The 24771-nt window shown below is 36.0% G+C and overlaps 1 protein-coding gene across 2 annotated transcripts in view; it reads right to left on the reverse strand.

The window, feature by feature from the left end:
* Positions 1–24771, reverse strand: part of vap (RAS p21 protein activator vap) — a 723705-nt gene that overhangs the window by 691660 nt on the left and 7274 nt on the right. For both annotated transcript variants that reach the window (XR_016546661.1, XM_090368525.1), the window contains exon 2: positions 3896–4045. Coding sequence is in view for 1 of the 2 variants with exons in the window: in XM_090368525.1 (XP_090224651.1) it covers positions 3896–4045 (150 nt within the window). In the remaining variant the exon portion in view is untranslated. The remainder of the gene's footprint in view (positions 1–3895; positions 4046–24771) is intronic.

The following is a 24771-nucleotide window of genomic DNA, read 5'->3' on the forward strand; positions in this document are numbered from 1 at the left end:
CTTATATCTGTGTGACACCACGTCTCTGATATCCCAACAATATCTGCCTTTGATGTTTTGAGCAATACCTCAAATTCATCAAATTTATTTACTAAACTCCTAGCATTGGTGTACACGCAAGTATACCTGCACCTGTTTCTATTCTTAGCTACCCTAACACAACCCATGTGTTTACTTGTACCGCAATGGCTCCCAGCAGTCTCTGAAATACCATGAATCTTGTTTTTCAGGCTTCTGCTCATTCTAATAGAAGCAGTGCAAGAATCTCTTTCACCTCTGCCAGTGGCTACTGTCAATCTATTGGTCTTTGTCTCCCCCCAAGCTAGCAGTTTTCTGACCCACCTAACACTGCCTCGATAGCATCAGCAAATATTCTTGCACCCTTTCTATTTAAGTGTATCCCATCCCTGTAGAAGCAGTCTCTCCTGTTAACAAGTACAGACCAGGCAGAAAAAAATTCTACCCCTTGAGCCTTGCACAATCTTTCCAGGGCCAAATTGATCGACCGGGCTCTCATCATATACTCCCTCCTATCATGTCTGGGCAGAATTGCAGACACTTTCAAATTCAACCCTAATTCACGGCTTTTTATCAACAGTGACCTGTACATGTTAAGTAATTCCGACGGTCTCCTACTCTTAATATCATTAGTGCCAACGTGTACAACTATATCACCTTTTGTGCCCTTAAAAGATGATATCCGCTCTACAATGTCATCAACCTTTGCCCCCTGGCAGACATACCCTGGTCCTGTTCCACCTATCCTTTTTACAAAGCATGTTTCCCGTTTCCCTGACAATAGAGTCACCAGCAACTACTAGTTCCTTTGGGACCAGCGCATTCTGCCTTGGAGGTTGCCGCTGTGTTGTGTGATGCCCAAGCGCAAGCTCTGGCATTGGTGTGGGCAGCTGAGAGCTTGATGGGGCCCCCTCAGTTTTAATCCTTCGAGGGCATCCTCCCTGTCCTTCAAGCTCTCATATAGGCCCATAACAACGCTGAGTTGGACCTGATTTCCTTACACTCCTTGCATCGCGCATACAAAGACATCCCTCATGGCAGTATCATGTCCCATACCTGACTGCTCCACAAACATCAAGCAAATAGTGCATTTTAAAAGGCTGTGATTCAGAGGGCAACTGCCCCCCCTCAGTTCTCCCCTGAGCCACAGCACTCCCATTAGCTTGAGCCTTTTTCTTTGTTGCTCTGGTCTGAGTCATGATTTCGATTTAATTTCAATAAAATTTAAATTTCAGTACAAAATTAAAACCCTAAACTTGTATCCCAACACAGTTATAATGCTATATTTATGTTTCAGTATCGAGTTTATCTACGAAATCCCTTTATGTAACTTCCGTATCAAGTTAAGTATTAATTATTTATTTTTGCTAATTATTTATGTTACGTAATCTAAGTCGTTATATGTATATAGTTAAAAGTACAATTTAATTTACAACGAAGTTTAACAAGATTAATAGATTTCCGGATTAAATGACAATATTATATTATGTACTATACTATACTAAGCTTATGCTATCTAGTTCGAGATATTTTGTATCGCGTAACAATGGCAGCAATTTACGAACGGTAAATCTACAGACACTTAAGTATCGATTAACTTCCAAATCTCGCTGTGTCAATTCAGAATAAACTAAGGATCCTGACTAGCTGACAAAAATAATTTGATATAACAATTGGTTAATAAATCGGCTACATATGGTTAAAAAAAAAAAAACCTCTCGTTCAACGGAGCTGCAACTTGTAATATGTGGATTTGATACCCTTACCAATACTAAGTAATACCTACAAAATCTCTATCTAAGTTAAACTTTAAACTAAGTATCGTAACTAGGAATATAAAGCTACTCTAGAAAATAAGTTAATATGGCAATTTAAGCTAATAAAACAGAAAATAAATCAGAAAAAACTTCTGTGTTCCAGGAGCGGCAATAAGCTATGTCCGCACAGGCTACCCTCGTTCTCAAACTCCACAGGAGTATAATAATGTAAAAAATGTTTTGTGAAGTCCATAAACTATGAATTTATAACATAACACATAATGTAATTTTATAGCATAGTATATATAATTATTGCAAAACCAGGAATAGTGTATATAGCATTAGTTATTATTATTGTACTTACATATCTTCTAGTTTAATGTGGTATTTTAATTTTAATTTAAACTAGAGCAGCAAAGCAAAGCAAAGCAAAGAGGTCAAAACAGAAGGATTGCATTCTACTATAAATCAGAATTTTATAATGTGCAATATTTGTTGCATGTTTGTGGAGCCATTTGTAGCATGACATGATATAGCCAAAGGGGATGCAAAGAGTGTGAGGAGATTAAGTGTACATTCAGTGTTGTGATAGGTATATACGAGAGCATAAAATATAGGGTTGATGCCCTCAAAGAAATTAAAACAATGGACCCATCAAGCAAGCAATTAACTGCACAGCTCAATGTCTGTGCCTACACTTATGAACCAGACAACATAGTGAGATCTCCAATGGAAGCATTGTCATACAGGATCAGTGCAAGGAAGCACTAATCATATAGGAAGAAGCTATTGTCAGTGACTTAACTCAGAGAAACAGAAAGCAGTTTTTTTTTTGTTTTTGTTTTTTTTGTTAGTTATTGGTGCATCGGCTTCTGCGGTCATAATGCACCTCCCAATGTTTTCGCATTTTAGTCTGATCCAAGCCTGAGGCGAGATTCAAACTCGCGACTGTTGGGTTGCCAGGCAGGCACTTTACCCACCTGGCCAGAAAACAGTGTACAAAAAGGGTAGGCAGAATAGAACCAGAGGTATGTCCACTAGGGGAAAAGTTAGCAGCATTGTAGAACAGTTATCATTTTACAAATAGGAACTAATGACGTTAAGAATAGGAACTCTAAGGATATCTGCATGAGAAATGTGTGATTTTCAAGATTTTTTCGACATTTATGTTCAATTGGATTGAAACCACCTAGAAAGTGCTACCATCTCTCTTATCTGTGCCTACAAATAATTGTAGACACAGTTTATAAAAGACATCTGCATGAAAACAGCTTTTAAAATTGGAGGAGGAGACTATACCTATCAGCCACTGTCTGATTGGTTTTGATGTCTGATTTCAGCTTACAAAAGTTGAAATTTTTTGGAGTTCAGATTCAGACGATGATTAAATTAAATCAAATGATATATAAATAAATGTAAGCCTATTTGTGTATCATTCAAACACAGATATCACATTAAAAAAAGTGTTTTTCTGAAGACTGTTTTACAATTTTAAAAATCCTAATTTGATTTTTGATAGTAATTTCATTTTAATGCTAGGTTCTTATTTTAATAAGAACAAATTAATACTTAAAAAAATTACATAAAAAGTTTTTTTTTAAATTTCTCAACATTTCATAAATTACTCGATTACAGTGCTAGTAGAAAATTCATTACCAAAGCCTAAAAATGTTCAGGAAACTTGCTCTGTAAATTCAAAATTACTTTTCTTCTCTTCAATAAAATGGTGCAAAGACCAAGAGCAACATAGTGTGCAGTGGCGCATTTCTTTCTAGAATACATAAGATCAGTATTCATTATTCAAATTAAATCAAATCAGCAAGAGACCAAAATAAATATTTGAGATAACAGTTCTACCATGAAAAGATCGATTAAATAATCAGTTATACTTCTGCTAAGTTAGAGCTTGTTAGCTCAAAATTTATTTTTGGAAAAATTCTTTGTCAAGGAATATTTGTGTGTGTGTGTGTGTGTGTGTGTGTGTGTGTGTGTGTGTGTGTGTGTGTGTGTGTGTGTGTGTGTGTGTGTGTGTGTGTGTGTGTGTGTGTGTTTAATAACTAGCCATATTATAGCAAAAATAACAATTAACCATCAGGCACATGAAACAAAAAGTGATATACCTGAAATGATTGATTCCAGTATGTCCAAGGTAGGAAAGCACATATGATCCTGGTTTACGATCACTTTCTCGAACAAGGTAACTGCCTAACTTAGCAGCAGATTGCAATCTTAGTTCTGCAGTATATCGGTCCAGACGTCCATGGTACCATCTATAAAATGTAATAATAATCATTTGTTAATTTGGAGTTAAGCCACACGTCTATCTCTAATTCAAGTCTATTTATATGCATATAAGCACATTTCAGTAAAAAGGCAGTGGATTCATTTGTCTTGCTTATATTTTTAGGTTTAAGCTATTTGTCATCTGGACCTTTTTATTATTACTTCAGCTGAAATTTTTAAATTTCATGTTAAAATTTGACTAAGTATTACCATTTAGATTTTACAATTTATAAACTGTAAAATCTAAATTTAAACTAATCAACTACTTTTATTCACGATGGGAAAGTAGCACCCTCATCCTTACTTTAGTCTAAAAAATGTCAGTGGTAAATTTCTGAACAATTTTTTTTTTGTAAACTGATTTTATTTGAATCAAAAAACAAACGATGGTACTGTGTGATGTTAGCCATTTATTACATACATTTAACTGTGCAGAACATCAAGTCATATGAGAGCAGTTGCATTGCAACTCATCATTCTACAACGATTAGGGTTTCTTTTTCTTCATTCAAATAATGTTAGTTTACATGCATTTCAGAAGTACAACAATGATATGTTTAGACCAAATCGAGGAAGGGAACAACGTTCCCACTGAGAAGAAAAAAAAAAAAGCATTGTTTGGAAAAATTTAAACATCATAAAATATATATAAATGATAATAATTAGTCCAATTATAACATCAAATTCAAAAGTGTCAGCCCAAATATGACATATAAAGTCAGAGTGCAAACTCAGTAAATTTAAAAAAAAATAGATGAGACAGATTCCAATGCCTTTCAAATGAAACACTCTCTATAAAATTGCTTCACTGTCTCAGATAATAATAAGCAATATCCTAGGACTAGCTAACCAGTCAGATTCACAATAATTAAAACAGTATAAAAATTCAGCTAACTAGAGAACAAATTAAGTTCTCTAGTTAATATTACACAATTATAATTTAAAAAAAGTCAAGATAAACCATTTCATCATATTATCACAAAAAAAACCAAAACATTTAGGATACGCAACCTTTCAAGGAGGTGTACTAGATTCACTTGTCTGATAGTGCATAGGTGCCGATCCCAAATCTAGTTTATATTGATTACACCAGATCACGCCTTTATTAATGAGAAATTAAAATGAAATGGATCAGACTAGCTTGTAATGGAGGTACAGGTCTTGTGTTTGGTGGAGGAATACTCCACCTAGGTAGAATAAATATGTCAAGGAATAATCGTTTGCTACCATCACTCCCAAGCTGGCATGAAGTGAAGCTAACCCATTCTCACATTAAGCTGAGATAGACAAAATACTCAACAGAGAGTATATAACATGAATGGCATATATATAAGGAGCAAATCCCAGATTGAGGGATTGCCATAATTGAACTGGCATCAGTAAGTTTAGTGTCATTTTTACCAGTTAGTGATGCACCCTAAAGGGAAAATTTTATAAGGATGGAGTGCACCACTAATAATAGCATGTTTTCTGTGTGAAGGGTTTCATCAAACTGGCAGTTTTGTTACAGTGCAGCATGAATTTAAAGTGAGATTTGGTTGCAGAAAAAAAAAAAAAAAACAGAAAGATAACAATTGCAAGGTCAGTAAAGAAGTTTAAATAATCTGTTTCTGTGAAAAAGAATAAATCATTGGCAGATAGTCCATGAAAATGCCTGACAACATGAAATGCATACAGGAAGCAATTAATCCCAGCACAAGGAATTCTCTGAAATGACTGTCAAAACCAGTGGCTGCTTGTGATGACTCTGATGTATGGGGGGGGGGGTTACTGCTTTTTAAAGTTGTATTAAATTGCCTTGGTTATAAGACATGTAGCCACAGATAGTAATAATAATAAGCAAGTTAAAAATACTACAAAACATTAACTGGACACTTACCATTAACAGACTTAGGTAATCTTGAAATTTTATTTAAAAATAAAAATCTTTGTTGAAAATAGATTGAAAAACTTCAATTTTTCTTTGTTGAAAATAGATTAATAACTTTTTCATTCACATTTGGCGCACTGTTGACCAAACTTTTCTCTATTGAAAGCATTGCCTGAGCATTTTAGCCTTTCCTGATTCATAGTTGTTCCTTAAAAATGTTTTTATTCTTTTTAATGTCGAATGGCAGCATTTGGGCTCTGAAGTAGTCATTGGAATGGTCAAAAGAATTTTTATGAGATAAATTTCTGCAAGTCAATTAATTTGCAATAATTGTGTAGATCATGTCTGCTATAGAAAACTTGTAATTCTGTCAGAAGTTTTTCTCTTGCAATCATAGGATATACCTCAGTGGTCTTCCTTACCTGTTCCATGGGCATTTTCCTACGAAAAATAAAAGTTCTCATTAGCAGCAATTAATTGCTTTATAAAAGAATATCTCTCATTTATGTCAACACTTACATAGTCGCATACTTCCTTTGCTTCAATCATGAGTGTTTCTGAAGGATTTTCGCAGTACTTTGAATTCCTGATTTTCAGAATGGCATTCTTAAAGTTTGCTATATATTCATGTATTTTAAATGCACCAATTTCTCAAGATTGCATTTGATTATAAATATCTTCCCCATGAGGCATTATCTGATGGAAAAGTTCTAACCAGAACCCGAATTTTTCATTACTCAAGATGTGCAAAATTCCAGTTGCTTCTTAAATTGTCTTATCTGTGTTTGCTTTTGCTTGTATTTCCCCTGTGCACTTTTTAAGGATTCAAAATTTTCATAAACGCTGTTCACAGTGCATATACTGAAGTTTCATCTTGTAAGGGAAGGTTCGGCAATACGGCGGTCCATATGCTTTCTGAGAACAGAGAGACACTGTGGTGATCTCGAGAAAAATGTTGGTATCGACATGAGGTTCGAAAAGAATATTCTTTAATCTTGGGTATTACTTGCTGCATTTCTCATCATCAGATTCAGTTGGTATGCATAGCAGTGAATAAAATGTGCATTATTGTACACTTCTTTTATTTTAACCTGAACTCCCCCTTTCTTGCATTTCTTCACACTTGCGCCATCAAACATCTGAGCAACCAGTTTTTGAGTGTTTCCTTCGAGGATTATGTCTAACTGATCTAGAATGCACTTCGATATTCCATCTGCCGTTTGGTTTTCTGGAGTGAAAAAAACCTCAAAAATGTCTCCATTCAGTTCATATCTCAGAACAATTACCATTTGTGTATGTTCTAAAACATCTGTTGTGTCATCACGAATGAAACTTCTTTAATTTCTCTTTTTATTTCATCCTGGCATATTTGCAGAAACAGTCAAGAATATCATTCTGAATAACATTAAAGGCATTTTGAAATGCCTTTAAATACTGCATTCTAAATGGTTCTTTAAATTGGAATCTAATTTAGAGGTGAAATTTATTAATCCTCTAAATACTCATGGATTTTCAGAATCGTCTTTTTCGCCATATCCACATAAAGAAATTTCAAACTGTCCATAAAATTTAATGCAGTCTATTATTTTAATATCGAAATCAGGAATTCAAAGTACTATGAAAATCCTTCAGAAACACTCATAATACCTCACAATTCTTGGTAACTTTTCTGTTATGCTCACAGATCGAAATTCTGTAGGCCCCACTAAGCTGTTCTTTAATATTTATGCTTACTAAAAGCGACAGTGAAATCACATTATCAACATGTTTCTTTGAACTCTCATGTTTCCCAGTTTTTTCTTTCATTTTGTTTATGTTTGTAAAGCCATTTTTTATCCACATTAAGTCACCTACGAACAGTACACATGGAAAACAAAACAATGCATTTCTAACTTCACAACCACAAAGCCAACTTTTCCTTTCGTACCATTCAGTATTAAAACTGTGAATATATTTCTTATTATTACTTATTCCCTGCTGAGATATTTGAATCTCTGGTGTGGGGCGGCCTTCTTTTTTAAATCACATTTTTTTCTTGGAGAGATAATTGTGAAAATCTAAGTTGCTGAAGTTTATTCACTGTTACATGACTTACTTCATGGGAAAGCATGTAGGCCATGATCAAATCAAATTTCACAAAACCGTCTGTCATAGAAATAATGTGTTACTTACACATCACCTCATAACATAGCTTCAACTTAGCAAGTTCAAGCTCAATTCGCAATTAAGCTGTAATCACATAATTACACTGTTGAATGTTCGGTATTGACTTAACACTCATATCATTTACTTAATGGGAATTCGGAAAGATCCTTCAAATAACAAAAAGACACCGACAGTGTGTGGCAACACACCCTTCGCAGTCAATGATCAAATCAGCACTGTTCGCTCCACAGTTCCTTTGACTTGTTTCGTAACCTCTAAAAAATGAATATTGGCAACCTACCAACCAGGAATTGACTCAACCACTGGGTGGAAAATGTGTAACTATCTAACACACACAGTTCTGCCTATGGTTAAATTTCAAAGTTAAAAACGACTTTGTGTTTTTACTCGTTTATTATTGAAATGATTATTGGAAATAGTTATTTTCCAATGAACCACAGGCCTTAGGCTACGGTTGGGCCTGGATGGCATGGGCTCTGTGTAATACTTGTATTAAATAAGGCAATTATTTATTTATTTTTTTTTGATCATTGGAAATAGAGGATGAGTATACGATATGCGGGACCTGTTAATAAAAATATTCATTGCATTGCATTGTTCTTCACAAAATTTCATATAACTCCGTTGACTGTGTATTTAGATTTAAAAAGCTGGGGGGAGGGGGTGCTTCACTTCAGCAGTGCCTAACGAGCTGCCTCTGGTAGCTGCATTTAAAACAAATATCTACTATAAGGCCACACAAGACTTAAAATAAAATGGAAGTATCCCTACCCAATATCAACAAAGAAAAGCAATTTGCCTTCTGTTCCATCAATATTTAGAAAACACTGCAACAGTTATTCATCGCAGCCAACAAAACGCATTTCCACCTTAGAAATTACATCAATAAGCAGAATATGGGGCTTTACAGTTTTTGCAGTGTAACATGGAAAGCACCTATCAAATGTTGCATGATTGTTCTAGCATACTTTTTAGTAGTTTCATGGTGCCTCAGAAATGCTTTCCAAAATTTAAAATATATATATATATATATGCATGATGTGTGTGTGTGTGTGTGTGTGTGTGTGTGTGTGTGTGTGTGTGTGTGTGTGTGTGTGTGTGTGTGTGTGTGTGTGTGTGTGTGTACCAAGCACACATAGCAGAAGGTTAAGTGGTGAAACGTCTTTAGAATCTTTTGAAATGTTTATTATTTCAATGTTACAGTGGTTTAATATTTTGCAATTGTTTTACAAGTTTATTACAAAGTTTTTACAGATCTTCCCTTTGTACTCAATGGAGGTGGTTTCGGTGGTCGCATTGCATCTATACATGTTCTATACACCTTACAATGTTCACTATATCTTCGGCACGTTGAATTATAAATTTTTTTCTGTAGAAATTTTTTATGAAATATGGTAGAAAATGACAAAATAAACATTTTGGTTTTAAAAATTTTTTAAATTGGACTTCTAGAAGCTGAGATAAAGCAATTTAAAACGTGAACATGACACACATGCGAGTTATATAATGGCCCAGCTGTAGGGGTACTGATTGTGTCATCGTCACTGCTATGTATGGTGCCGCGTCGCCCATGCCGGGTACAGAGTGATTCAATAGTGAGGGCCAATGAATCATTTCGTGTCGCATTTTCATGGCCACTTTTGTCAATCCATAGACGCAAGTTACTCCCATGTGAAAACTGCCTGGGGACATTTCTAAAGAAGTCTCACTTCAATGGAGCAATACTAGTCTCTGCTGATATGTGGTTTCTATATCTAAGTGTTTTATAATTTTACTTTCAATGTACCTTCACATGTTAACTTATTTATTCTTATTTTATGAGATATAGAATAAAAATTAAATTGAATGCCAGTAGCATGGAAAACCAGTGGAGTGAAAATAAACTAAACCATACTTGTAAAATGAAACAAAGGGGGGAGGGGGGATGAATTAAAGGGTACTGCAGAAGGACACATTCATAAATTAATTTATAAACAGCCAAAATATATAATATCAATAAAGACAAATATTTCTGAATATGCCAATTTACAGAGAAATTTAGCGGCACCCTCTGACTAGCACCTGGTCCAAATTGTGTGAAATATCACATAGAAATGAAATGAAAACCAACTACAATACTGGACCAAATAAAATGAAATAGACTAACCATTATGCCCAATCTTGATGGAGGACCACATGGCCAATAATGGTCAGGGAATCACACATTCAACAGTGAAAAATCTGAAATAAACTTGAAAATGGAAGCAACTAACACAACCTAAAGAGTGTGTGTTTGTGTTTAATCTTTATGTGCATGCATAATATAAAAGAAGAAATATGCATGCATGCCCAATTGGGCATGCATGCATATGCAACTCTCCAGCAACTTTCCAGTTCCTTCTGTTTTGAGCACTGGCCATCCATTTACTACTCAAAAACTCATGAATTTCATCTATCCATCTCCGCCTTTGTCTTCCAGGTTTTCTTCTAGCTCCTCTTGGGTACCATTCTGTTATTTTCTTAGTCCATCTGTCATCATGTCTTCGAGCTATGTGTCCTGCCCAAGACCATTTTAGTTCTTTAGTTTTGATAAGAATGTCTTTTATTTCAGTTTGCTGCCTAATCCATGTGTTTCTCTTCTTATCTAACAGTCCGATTCCCAATATAATTCGTTCCATTCTTCGCTGTGTAGTTCTTAGCTTCTCTTCCATTCTTTTGGTGAGTGCCCAAGTTTCACTTCCATAAGTCATGGTGGGGAGTATACATTGATTCATTATTTTACGTTTCAGACAAACTGGGATATTGCTCTTCAGTATGTGACTATATTTCCTGAATGCTATCCATCCAAAATTTATTCTTCTCTTGACTTCCAGCCATTTATCATTATTACAGCTAATAACTTGTCCCAGATAAGTATATGACTCCACCTTTTCAATTACTGCTCCTTCAATCATTATTTCCCTTTCCGTGGCATACTTGTTCATCATTACTTTTGTTTTAGCCATATTCATCTTTAGTCCAAAATCCTTACTAACTGTGCATAACTGATTAAGATTTTCCTCTAATTCTTTGGGATCGTGGCTTATGACCACAATGTCATCTGCAAATCATAAATGGTTTAGGTACTCTCCGTTCACATTGACTCCTTTCTGCGACCAGTCTAATCTTCTGAAAGCTTCCTCAAGGGCAGCAGTAAACAGCTTCGGAGATATTGTGTCTCCTTGTCGAACTCCTTTCTCGATTTTAAATTTGCTACTGTCTTTGTCTAGTCTAATAAAGGATGTAGCACTCTCATATATTTTCTTCAAAATCATAATATATGGAGTATCTATGCCTTGTCTTTCCAGTGCCCCAAACATTGCCTTATGCTGTATGGAGTCAAATGCCTTTTCATAATCCACAAATGCCAGGCATAATGGTGTTTTATATTCATTTGCTTTCTCCATTAGCTGTGATATTACGTGAAGGTGATCCATAGTTGAGAATCCTGTCCTAAAGCCCGCTTGCTCTTTCGGTTGATTCTCATCAAGTATTCTTTCTAATCTGTTAGTGAACACCCTTGTGAACAACTTGTAGATATGGGATAACAAGCTAATTGGTCTATAATTTCCAATTTCTGATTTATCTCCTTTCTTATGCAGCAAAACTATGATTGCATTATTCCACTGCTTAGGCATCGCACCTTTTCTAATGCACTTTGTGAAGAGCCTTGCCAGTTTTTGTGTTATGTCTCTTCCTCCCAATTTTAACAACTCTACAGTAACTTCATCTTCCCCCAGGGCTTTCCGATTCTTCATTTTCTTCAATGCATGTTCTACCTCATCAGGAAGAATATCGGGTATGTCGTATGTGTTGCTACTTTGCAATCCATCTTCCCCACTGCTGGTATTATTCCCTCGCTCCTTGTATAATTCTCTATAGTAGTCTTCTGCTATTTGAATTATGCCTTCTCTGCTGTTTATAAGTACACCATCGCTATTCTTCAGTTTCAGTATCATTTGTCTTTCTGTATTACTGCTCATTTAAATCCTTTGTTTTCCCTTAATGCTTGTTCTACTTTTCTTGTGTTAAATCTTCTTATGTCCTCTCTGAGTCTCTTTCTAATGGCTTTGCATTACTCAGTATACTCAATTTTCTCCCTGTCAGTGTTTTTCTTGCTCTTCATTTGTCGTCTTTGGTTCATCATGACAAGTGTTTCTTGACTAATTTTTTCTTCTTTGGATTTCTGTTTCCCTATAGGTTTCTTGGGCTTTATCACTTTCAAAAAGTTGTAATATTCCTCGTCGATATCTTGGTCCTCAGCAGTCTGCAGAAGCTCATACTTGTTCTTAAGTTCCAGTACATGCTGCTTTTTCTCCTCCTCTGTTATCTCAAAGACCTTTGTATTATTTACTCGAGTCAGTTTTTTCCTTTCCTTTCCTACATCTACATCAAGTGTACATCTTACCATTCTGTGATCACTTCCAACATTTACCTTATTCAGGACGGTAACATCAGTCACAATATATCTTCTGTTAGTGAGGATGAAGTCGATTTCATTAGTTGTTAATCCATTTGGACTCTTCCATGTCCACTTTCTGTTCACCCTTTTCTTGAAAAAAGTGTTCATTACTGACATTCCTTGAGATTCTGCAAATTCCACAGCAGTCTGCAGAAGCTCATACTTGTTCTTAAGTTCCAGTACATGCTGCTTTTTCTCCTCCTCTGTTATCTCAAAGACCTTTGTATTATTTACTCGAGTCAGTTTTTTCCTTTCCTTTCCTACATCTACATCAAGTGTACATCTTACCATTCTGTGATCACTTCCAACATTTACCTTATTCAGGACGGTAACATCAGTCACAATATATCTTCTGTTAGTGAGGATGAAGTCGATTTCATTAGTTGTTAATCCATTTGGACTCTTCCATGTCCACTTTCTGTTCACCCTTTTCTTGAAAAAAGTGTTCATTACTGACATTCCTTGAGATTCTGCAAATTCCACAAGTCTTTCACCTCTTTTATTTCTTTCACCAATTCCAAAATTTCCTATAGTTCCTCTTTCTGCGCTGTTTTGCCTTTTTCCAACCTTAGCATTGAAGTCCCCCATAATAATAGTGTAGTGGGTTTTCTGCTCATCTAGAAGACTCTCAATTTCAGTGTACATTTCTTCAACCTCTTCATCATCATGGCTCGATGTTGGTGCATAAATAATTATAATCTTTAGCTTGTACCTCTTAGAAATCTTGAGTATTAGTCTTGACACCCTTGGTGATGTACTTTTGAATTCCAAAATGTTGTTTTTAAAATCTTTATGGACCAGTAACCCAACTCCACCTTCACTCCTTTCACTGTTTCCATTGGTGTACAGCAGATTTCCACTTGATAAACTTATAAGTGATTCATTTCTTCTTCTTGTTTCAGCCAAACCGATGATATTCCAATTCACATTTTCTAATTCCTTTTCCAGCTCTAATATCCTGTCTTCACCGATGAGTGATCGTACGTTATAACAGGCCAAGTTCAATTTCCGTGCATGGCAGCCTGGTCGTACCCAGAGATTCTTAGCACCCTCTGCTTCCACTCTGATCCTCTCGCTGCCGTAAGAGGGAGAGTGAAAGCTGCTGGGGACTGAGGGCCATTTGTATTGTTGCGCTCTCATTGCTGGAGGGTTTGGTCTTTTCCTCTTCACGCTGACCAGGCGTCTTGAAGAGAACCACTCTAACATCGGCTTACCATCGAGAAGGTGTGCATGAGTGGATTTTAGGGAGGCAGGCCAACCGGACTTCTCCTAAATCTTCTGTAATAGAGAGATATTGGATCCATCAGTGTTTTAGGCTGAGTGTCTGATAACACACAGGATACCTGTTCCCCTCTAAGCCCCGATGATGATGCCCAATTTTTTAATTTAACGTGCTGAATTTTAACAGCATGTGGAATCTGAAATAAACTTGAAAATGGAAGTGACTAATAGTATCCGTATTTGTTGTTGGTGTTTTTTTTTTTTTTTTACTGTTAATGCAACTGGTCATGTCAGTGTTTTTTGAGAAATCACATGCACACCCAGTTAAAAGGAGTGAAAAGTCACTCCATTTATAAGATTAAAAATCAGCAAGAAATAATTCAAAACTGTTTTCACTTTTTCATGCCACCTTTATTTTCAACCTATTATGAACACTATGAAACCTTCATTTTTATATTAAAAACATAATTTTTAATTTTTTTTTAAATAAAACATCCTCAGCACTGCTTTAGACATTTTTTAAACATTATTCATAATCATTTCTCTTATTTGGCAGTTCTGAATATTATCTTGACTGAGAATAAGCAAACTGTCATTTGAAAAACTTGCATTCTTCAGCAATTATACGACAGCTAGGCTCTTCCATGACGTAAAGCCAGAGAATTAACAAGCGATTTCTGTAATTCTCAATGGCAAAATCAAAGAAAGTACTTTTGTTGAATAATACTGGAGTTTTAGCTATGTGGACTGAAATATGGAATCACTGAAATCATGTGGGATCTTAAAGATGCCACTTGCCCAGCTCTGGTCTAAAAATGACAGAAAAGTATTCCACCATGGTTTACTTGCTATTTAAAGCCATACTATTAATAATGGCTATTTCTGTATACAAGAACAGTAAATAGTATAAAATATAAACTAACAGGGTGGGTTACAAGTCAAAGACAATGTGACTACTGATTTGCATATACTCTTATATACAGTAAAAGTCCAAAAATCCGGACTGCTCGGGGACTGGGTCGCTCCAGATTCCAGGCAATACTTTTTAAAATTCAAATTTAAGATGGAATAAAGAAGAGATGACCAGGTAATTTTGACAGTTTATTCATTAGCAAATAAAGCATGCTTCATTTATCAAAACAAGCAGTTTTAAAGAAAAATAAAGTCAACACCTGACAAAGATGTAAACACAAAAATTTTCACCACAAAAAAAAGAGCGTGTAATGCTTGAAATCGTGTTTAAAAATGAACAATGTAAAAGAAAACTATAGTATATAAATGAAAGCAGAAGATACATATTTTATATAAATTAATTATTTGTTTTTAGTTTATTAAGGAAACATTTTCATATAAAATACAAAGTTTGAAAAACAAACAAATATTTATTCGTTCTTTTCCACGATTTCTGTTGCGTCTGTTGCACTGCTTTATTATATGTGTTTTATACAGGGTGCCTCAAAAATATTGGTACAAACGTTTAGGGGAGGTAAGTAACATCTAAAGGAATGTGAATCGCATAGAAATCCATAACCGGAAACGTCATCGTAAGTCGGTACACAGTGCTGTTCATCAGTTCGGGAGAGGGAAAATTTCTGGTTTACTCATTCAAGCAGTAGTCGACCGTGAGATGGCAGACATGCACCTAGTGTATGGATTAGCAAAGGGCCCACACGGTGTGCACCCCGATGCGGCACAACATCACTTCGCAATAAATGTGTGGGCAGGTATGGTCGGTGACTGCTTAGTCGGCCCACACCTGTTACCATCCCGCACGAACTCCACCAAGCTACCAGGGTTACTTGGCGATGTTCCAGCAAATGTGAGACGTAACATTTGGTTTCAACATGACGGGGTGCCTGCCCATTATGGAAGGTGTGTTCGTGACCATTTGAACAGCCGTTTTGGGCATCGATGGATTGGCCATGGTGGACCCATTGCCTGGCCCCCACGCTCACCTGATTTATCGAGCCTTGATTTCTTTCTGTGGGGGGGGCCCTCAAATCTATCGTGTATGAATCGCCTGTGGAGACGGAAATTGATCTCATGGAGAGACTCGTGTGCACTGCTGCTACTGTCAAAGAAACTCCAGGTGGGTTCGACCGTGTCCACCAATCCATGCTGCGTCGGTGTCATGCATCGCGTCTCATGGTGGAACCTTCGAGCATCTGTTATAACATCATGAAATGCATCCATCTCGTACTCCATTGTTAATATTATGTCAAATAAATGTTTGCCACTAATTACTGTCTTGTGCCTCTGCTACTACTTTCCCATGACATTTCCGGTTATGGGTTCCTATGCGATTTACATTCCTTTAGATGTTACCTATCTCCCATAAACATTTGTACCAATATTTTTGAGACACCCTGTATATATGCTCTTATATATGTGCTCATGCATGACGTCTTGAAGACTGAAGCTATGGTTCTGTTCCACAAATCTAATAACCGTTTCAATGGACTTTTCTGCAGTAGCCCAAGATATCTTTTCTTCTTCAATTCTGTCGTTTTCTTCACCAGATTCTTCTGAATAATTCTCTTCTATCTTATCAAGAGTTATAATGCTTTGAATAATTTCTTGAGCAGTGAAAGTCGCTGCAACTTCAACACCATCTTCAATGCATATCCACTCTTCTGTGTCATCAGTATTAAGTTTGCTTAGAGGGTTGTCTTCCATACATAATTTAACAGTTTCCATCAATTCTTTCATTTCAGATGCCTTCAGCTTTATGTGAAATCTTTCACAATCTTCGTTTCAATCAGATTGTAGATCTGCAAACATCATGTTTGGCCATAACTTTCGCTACACTCTTAAAAGAGTTACAGGCTTGACTGCATTCCATGCAGTAGCCAGTGAAAATGTTGCATCTTTGATTGCAAAACTGCATTGAAATTCTTAAAAGTCAACATTCTTATGCATCATTTTCATCATAAAATCATTTTTATAGTGACATTTCAAGTTCCTAATGATTCCTTGATCCATGGGTTGAATTAATGGTGTTATGTTTGGTGGCAAGTAACATGCAAAAATATTGGCGCAATCAGACACTAATTTTGATTCATGTGGGTGGGCCCTACAGTTGTCGAGAAGTAGCAGGTACTTTGTATTTGCAGGCTTCCCCAATTTTCTCAAGTTCTGACAAACTGATGGAACAAAATTATGAACAAACCAATTGTGAAATATTCCTTTGTCTATCCAAACATTCTTTTGGGCTTTACAGGTCACAGGTAAGTGCACCATTCCTTTAAAGGCCCGTGGGTGCTCAAATTTGCCAATCACCAAAAGATTAATTTTATGCTGACCTGAAGCACACACAAGAACAGTTACTCTTCCTTATTAAGTTTAAACCTTGTTGCATTTCATTCTTGGTTTCCAGCCAAAGTTTTTGTGGGCAACCACTTCCAGTAAACCTGGAAGTGGTTGCCCACACTGGAAGTTCCTGCATCAGCATTATAAATAACACCATGGGCTCACATCTGGTGTGTATGGACTTGGCACACTCAGGTGTGCTGGGTCCTAAGCCGGGTATCATCATTCTCGTCTTTCTTGATGATTCCTTTCTACTTCTTTCTCTCAGGGTAACTCAGAAATTTTTTTTGGTTGGTGCAGCATAAGCCTCATGCTTCCTTGCATTATATGGCTAATAATAATTTGATTGGCTGTAAGGTCATTGTCATATACAATTTTTTCAAATGTTGCACTATATTCTGTTGCTGCTTGTGTATCAGCTGACTGTCTTTCTCCAGCAATATCTAACTGTCTAATACCATGACGAGTCTTGAAATTCCTAAGCCATCCATCACTAAATGTGCACTCTGATCCAATGTTCATTTGCTCCTTAAAAGACCTTGCTTTGGCAATAAACATCGGTCCAGAAATTGCTATACCTTCCGATTGTTTTAACAAAAACCATTCGTACTACACTTCGAGATTCTCTAATTTTGGCCGATGTAAACTTTTTCTCTCAGCAATTTTATTGTAAGGCTCAGACAAGGCTGTGAATTCTAGAATTTTATTCTTTGCCTTTTTTATATCTTAAATTGTAGACTTTCCGATGTTGTATGTTTCCATTAGAACAGCATTGCTCACACCACTTTCTAGTTTCTTAATTATTTCAAGTTTGTCACTCAATTTCAACATGTTCTTCTTTCTCTTCATACCATGAAGTTTATTTTAGGAGCCATTATTATGGGCTTGTAAATACATATGCTATATATAGTAAATGGAAAGGGTAGGCCAAAAATTATAGCGTTTGCCATGGTTTGATTGCTCATTTCAAAATGACGACCGTGAGGTTGCTTGTTGTCGCTGGGCATCTGGTGTTTACACACACACAAGAGTCCGCTAAATTTAAAAAGTTTGTGAGTTTTCGAAAATTCCGGATTTCCGGCATCTGAATTTTCAGACTTTTACTGTACATTACTGGTTATTAGGCATTTTAACTATAATAAATTTTATAATTCAATAATTATATCCTTCAAACATTTCATAAAATTCAAACAATCCAATTAACACACTTATCTCAAGTTCTATATCTTTTTAGCTATTTTTACATGTGCTTTGCATATCTTTTAAGTAACAGTACATGCTGAGCCATAACACTTAATCATTTTAACTGCATGTTTTAATAGGTTGTTCAGTTAAAGATCACATGTACATATGATCTTGAACTTCAGAATGATTTGCAAAATATATTATATACCAAAAAAAAACCAAAGAACGCTTGTTTACAGGGAATAGAATTTATACTCTTAATGCATAAATTGGAAATATGGAATAGCTCAGCTACATAATGACTATAGATTTTTGTCATCAAAAGCAAATGAGAGGATTTCAATTTTAAGAGGGGATGGTTTACAGTGGATTGAGGAACTTTGTAGGATCTATCAACTGGGGTGGTAATTTCAGGTTGCTAGATATAAATGCTCTGTGGGAAATAGTTAAACTAATTATCCTGGAAGTCACAAACTTATTTGTTTCCAATAGCACAGTATTACAAATTTACTTTATTACGGTGGAAGGATGCCACAGTGGACAAGAGAGGTCACCAATCTTATACAGCTAAAGGAAGATGCATGAGATAGTTACAGGTTATTGTACAATACTGACACATATGAGAACTATAAATAGACATGTAATAACAATACAATGGATCAGATAAAAAAAAAATGGTGCATGTTCCGAGCACGCACAGTAAATGGTTTTCATCCTTCGCGTTTCTTTTAGGTATTTTGATTTGTATATATTAATTATGAAATAAAACAGCTTTTGTATTGTAAATATTTTATTGATCATTCACAAATTTCTATAATCTTAGCTGGAAGACAAGATACAATGCATTTATGATAGCTAAAGTAAGAGACATATATTTGTTATTGCAATGTATCTAAATATCTCTGGAAAACAGCGTTCAGTGTGGTACCTGACCTTGTAGTTAAAATTGAGGGATTAGTGTTTAGAGTTAGATTGAATGTTTCTTGCACGAAAGTAATTAACAGTTCTGAAGACGAAGGTAGCAACATATACTGCTACCTTAGTCTTTATTTTCTTATTTCTTAGGTTTTGTCGCTTTCATTCTTGCTCGATACTCTCGGGAAAACTCTGCACTTGACTTCAGCATCGTTGAACGTGCAAATTTTGTTTTCAAAAATTATTTGTTTTATTGTGCTATTATAATGCAGTTCGATGAAATTCAAACGATGGCATTTGAATTTTGTAAATAGGTTAACTAGAATTCAAGATATCATACCGATCACGAAAATATGCACTATGCTCTCTAATCATATTACCACTGTGTCGAGTGCTTGGCACAGACTAGTGGTGGGAGCGTGGGAAGCACCTCTGGCAGAAACTGCAGATGACGTATTTCCGTGACCAATCAAATTTACTTGTTTGAAATTTTTGTAGATGCCTGCAAGGATTTTTTTTCACATAAAAAAAAATGCTAAGATTGAGGATACGGAGTTCTAATCATTTAATTTAAAAAAAAAAAAAAAAAAAAGACAAATCATAGCAATCTCCTCCAGGTGCAAAATAGCCAATCTAGTTAGAATTGCTGGTGAGTTCAAGAAGTATTTTGCATCCATTTTTTAAACTGAAAGTACATTTAAAGGAGGGGAGGATAAAGAGAAAGAGACTCAGATTGCAACTGGATATAACTTTGCTGATGATTTAAAGGTAGGTGGGATAGCTAACAATCGGGAATAGGCAATGCTTCAGGATGACTGAGATCAGCTATGGTTATCATCCGAAAAATGGCAACTGAAGTTTAATTGTGCTAAATGTAGTTTTGTATTTCAGAAAACAAATCTAGAGGTGATACCGAATTAAAGTTAGTTCACAATGAAAAAGATCAGGTTATTATGTAATGACACTGAAGAGGTGCTCTTATTTAAATTCTAGTTCTGCTAAGTAGGCATTTTATTATTTCAAATATTTTTTTTTCATTATATAATTATAAAATTATTTATAAAATTAAAGATAAAATTATTTTTGTTTATTTGATAAAGTATACGAAACTGTTTCTTACTTGCGCTCTGCATTTGCTTAAAAATGGAGTAGAAGTTAGCAGAATTCGGCTGCGATCATCAGAGTAAATCACATCAGTATTTTGTATCTGTTTTCAGATTACTTTTTATAGTTCAATACGACTGTAATTACTAGAAATGTTATTAGGCAATGACTCAACTGTTATTAGTAAGACTTAAGTTACTAACATTACGAATGCAACTGTAGACTGCAATATATAACATAACACATCCCTTAATAAGTAACATTATCTGGTAATAACATTTGCTGTTATATACTTACTTCTTAGCCTGTACAGTACATTCAATGATATTTATACAAGAATCATGACTCAAACAAGAGCAGCAAACTGAAAGAAAAACTGTTGAAGTTAAACATAAAAAAAGAACTTAAGATGGATGGGATTTATCCAATGACATTAAGGGAGACAGAAGAGGTGGTAAGGAAAGGTCCCTGTGGACTGGAGATGTGCAAATGTATACCAATTCAGAGAGGATCAAAGGGTGACATGAAAATAATTGAGTCAGTGGCTAGAAAGCGATGAAGGACCATCTAGACAGGAGTGCAGTTATACTTCAATTACAGGATGGGTTCATTAAGGGGAGATCTTGCCTTACTCGTGGGGTCAATGATATACAGGAATTTTGCTAGCAGGGATAAGGAGGTGATTATTCCAATGTAAAAGGCAATGGTCATGCCACACCTTAGGTACTGCATACAGGTCTGGAGGCTTCATTTTAGGAAGGATGTAAAGCTGCTGGAACAAGTACAGAGAAGGGTAACAAGATTTGTGAGGGGAACAAAGGGGTGCTCTTACCAAGAAAGGCTCAAGTTTTGCAAATTGCAGCATCTAGAGACTAGGCACCTGCAAAGTGATCTAATTTGGGTGTACAAGTCTTTGAATGGTTTGAGCAAGCTGAATTCTGATTAGATTCTTCCTCTCGCTCAGATTACTCACTTGAAGGAGCATACATTCAAATTAAGGAAAGACAGTTGCAGAGTAGATATGTGGAATGAATGGATAGGTGAAATGGAAAGGGTTTTTTTTTTTTTTTTTGGCTGATACTGTATAAGCTTATTTCTTGCATCATATGCTGCTACTAATGATAATACTAATAACAAGTTAAAATTACTTGATGAGGTTATAAAATTTGAACTAAAAAAAAAAGTTGCACAGTATATTGAAAAAAAAGTTGCATCATTAAAGATTATTATATAAATTAAAACAGTTCAGGGTAACAGGGAAGTTCCATTGGTTGATTAGGAGTTGGTTGAATGGTGGTCATAAATGGGTAATCTTCAGAGTTTAGTAGTAGCAGTAGTGTCAAATGATGCAAGAAAGCAAGCTTATTTAGCAACAGCCAAAAAAAACCCTACACACACTTCACCCATTGATACGTTCCAAGAATTTGTTTAGTTCCCCCTTGAATTTATTCAACCCATCCACTTCCACCACAACCAGATGAAAACCTGTTTCAACAAAAAATCACCTGCTGGCTGAAAGCAAACTTCCACACCTCTATCTTGACACCACCTTTCCTCAACTTAATTTATGCTCTATCATGTGTGTAGTCTTGGCAAGAGGAAGAATGCCATTAAAATTCAGCTTACTCAAACCATTCAAGGATTCAAACATCTCAATCAGATCAGCCTGCAGGTTCCTAGTCTCCAAACAATGCAATTTCCGGAAGCCTTTTTAGGTAAGAGCACACTTTTGTTCTCTTCACCAATCTGGTTGCCCTTCTCTGCACCAGTTCTAACAGCTCTACATCGTTCCAAAAGTGAGGCCTCCAGATCTGTATACAATACCCAAGCTGCAGCCTAACCATGGCCTTGTACAAAACAATAACCACCTCCTTATCCCTGCTAGTAAAGTTTCTGTCTATCATTTTCAAAATCCCATGAGTTGTCCTGGCAGCAGGTTTGCACTACTCAGAGAATTTCATATAACTGCACAATTACCCCAGATTTTTTTTTTTTTTTTCTACCGCCCTGAATATAGTAACCACACAGTTGATAAGTTACTCTAGGATTACTGCAATCTATGCAGTATCTTGCATTTGTCAATGTTAAACTCTGCTGCCATTTCCAAACCCATCGACCCAATTGTCCTGGCTCTTGATGCTATAGCTAAACATGATTACTGTTGTTAAGCACCTTGCCAACCTTTGTACCATATGGAAACTTTGACATTAAGCCTGATATATCTTCATCAAGATCATTAATAAATATTGAAAACGTGCCCAGTACTGAACCTTGGAGGATTCCACTAATAAACTAGTTCACAAAGAGCAGTGTCCACTGATAACCACTCTCTGTCTTCTTCTTCCATTTAACCAACCCTTTATCCATAACAGTAACTTGCCATTAATGCACATTGCTCCAGTTTGAACAGCAGCCTTTTATGTGCAAAATGGTATCCTGAAATCCAAGTATACAATATCAAAATTATTTTTGCATCCAGTTCCTTGGTTACTGCATCACAGTAACCTATCAGATTGGTTGGACAAGACTGCCCCTTAACAAATCCATGCTGTGACTACAGTATAACTGCATTCTTGTCCAGATAGTCCTGCATTACTTCTTTATTTTCTCCAGAACACACTTTAAGCTAACAGGTCTGTAACTACTCATGTCACCTTTTGATCCCTCTTTATAATCTGGGTATACATTGGCACATCTCCAGTCCATAGAGACCGCCCCCCCCCCCGTTTCAAAGTATGCCCTCATAATTATGGCTTACCTGCTTTGCTGCCTCCCTTAATGTGATTAGATAAACCCATCCACACCAGGTGTCTTGGTTTGTATTCGGCTTCAACAAGTTCTCTTTACTTTCAAATCCTTCATTCTACTGTTAATATAAGCATAGATGTCTTTGCTGCTTTTCTTGTACTGAAGTAACATGTGGGGATTACTTACAGATAAGGGCTTAGACCTATCATTTCTTCCTAAATGATAATGGTAAGGAATACAGTGCAAGCTGTCAAAGTCTACTGATGACTCAATTGGTTGGAAGGTCTGTACTGAGAAAGGCTTCAGTTATGTAAATTGCAGCATATGGAGACTAGGCACCTGTAAAGTGACTTTTTTTTTTTTTTTTTTTTTTGTTAGTTGTCGGCGCATCGGCTTTTGTGGCCATAATGCAACTCCCAAAGTTTTTGCATTTTACTCTGATCCAAGCCCCAGGTGGGATTCGAACCCGCGACCTTTGGGTTGCACTTTACCCACCTGGCTAGCCCGATCAGCGCAAAGTGACTTGATTGAGGTGTTTAAAGCTTTGAATGGACTAAGCAAACTCAATGCTGATGGCATTCTTCCTCTTGCTCAGATTACACATGAGAGGATATAAATTCAAATTGAGTAAGTATGGTTGTAGAATAGATATGCAGAAGTTTGCCTTTAGCCAGAGGGTGATTGAGTTTGATATAATGATTTAATATTAATACAACATATATTTTCAATCCACAACCTAAATCTAAAAATATATTATACCATTTATATTATTTTCATAATAATATAAAAATATATTATACCAATGTGAGAAAAAAACAGATGGGACAAACTTTCATCTGTTGTCGAAGTTGATAGCTTAAATACATTCAAGGAAGACTTATACAAACTACTGGAGAGAATGGATAGGTGAAAATGGAAAGTGTTGGGGTTTTTTTGGTTGATGCTGCTTTCTTGTATCATTAGCCACTACTAATGCTGTTAAGAATCAGAATCAGGCTAAAGCATATAATATTCAAAGTATTTTTGATTTTCAGGCAGTCTCCAGGGTTCCCCCTAAAAGCTGCAGTTTCATCCGTACAGCATGTGCAAGAGCAGACAGTATGTGAGAGTGTGTGTGTGTGTGCTGTTCTGTTGAGTGCCGGCAGCTGGCGACTTTGTAGCCAGGAGACAGGGGACACCTGGTCTCCTGCCCCCATCCCTTGCCATGTGAAGGTGCACCAGGGAATGTAGACCAGACTTGTATTGGAGCTTTCAGGGATTACCTGAAAACCCCTAAAGTACTTTTAAGAAATGAAACAGGAATAAGTGGGAGAAGTGAAAAAAAAAGAGGACAGGAAGAGAATTCCATGAAAAATGGATATTTATGCCAAATGGCTAATGCACAGTTTGGTTCTGGTTGTTCCTACTTTAAGAGGTAGGTATTGGGGATTCCATCCAGTTCTATTACAAAGAAATATGGGAGTTGATTAGCCATTTTAAGACTGAGTACGAAATAGAAATTTTATGCACAGAATGTCACAATATGGAAAGTCCTTGAACATCAGCAAGGACTTTCAGTATTGTGACATTGCATTGGCAAATGAGATGACCAAATCTGACAACATGACTGTCCCAGCTTCAAGCTGGAAATATTCAGGGATGAATGAAGGATTTTTTTTTTTTTTTTGTGAAAAGATCCCTTTTCTTTTTTGGTGATTGGGCACTTATAAATTGAA

The sequence above is a fragment of the Mastigoproctus giganteus genome, chromosome 2, assembly GCF_048544385.1.
Source record: "Mastigoproctus giganteus isolate SK-2022 chromosome 2, ASM4854438v1, whole genome shotgun sequence".
Lineage (NCBI taxonomy): Eukaryota > Metazoa > Arthropoda > Arachnida > Uropygi > Thelyphonidae > Mastigoproctus > Mastigoproctus giganteus.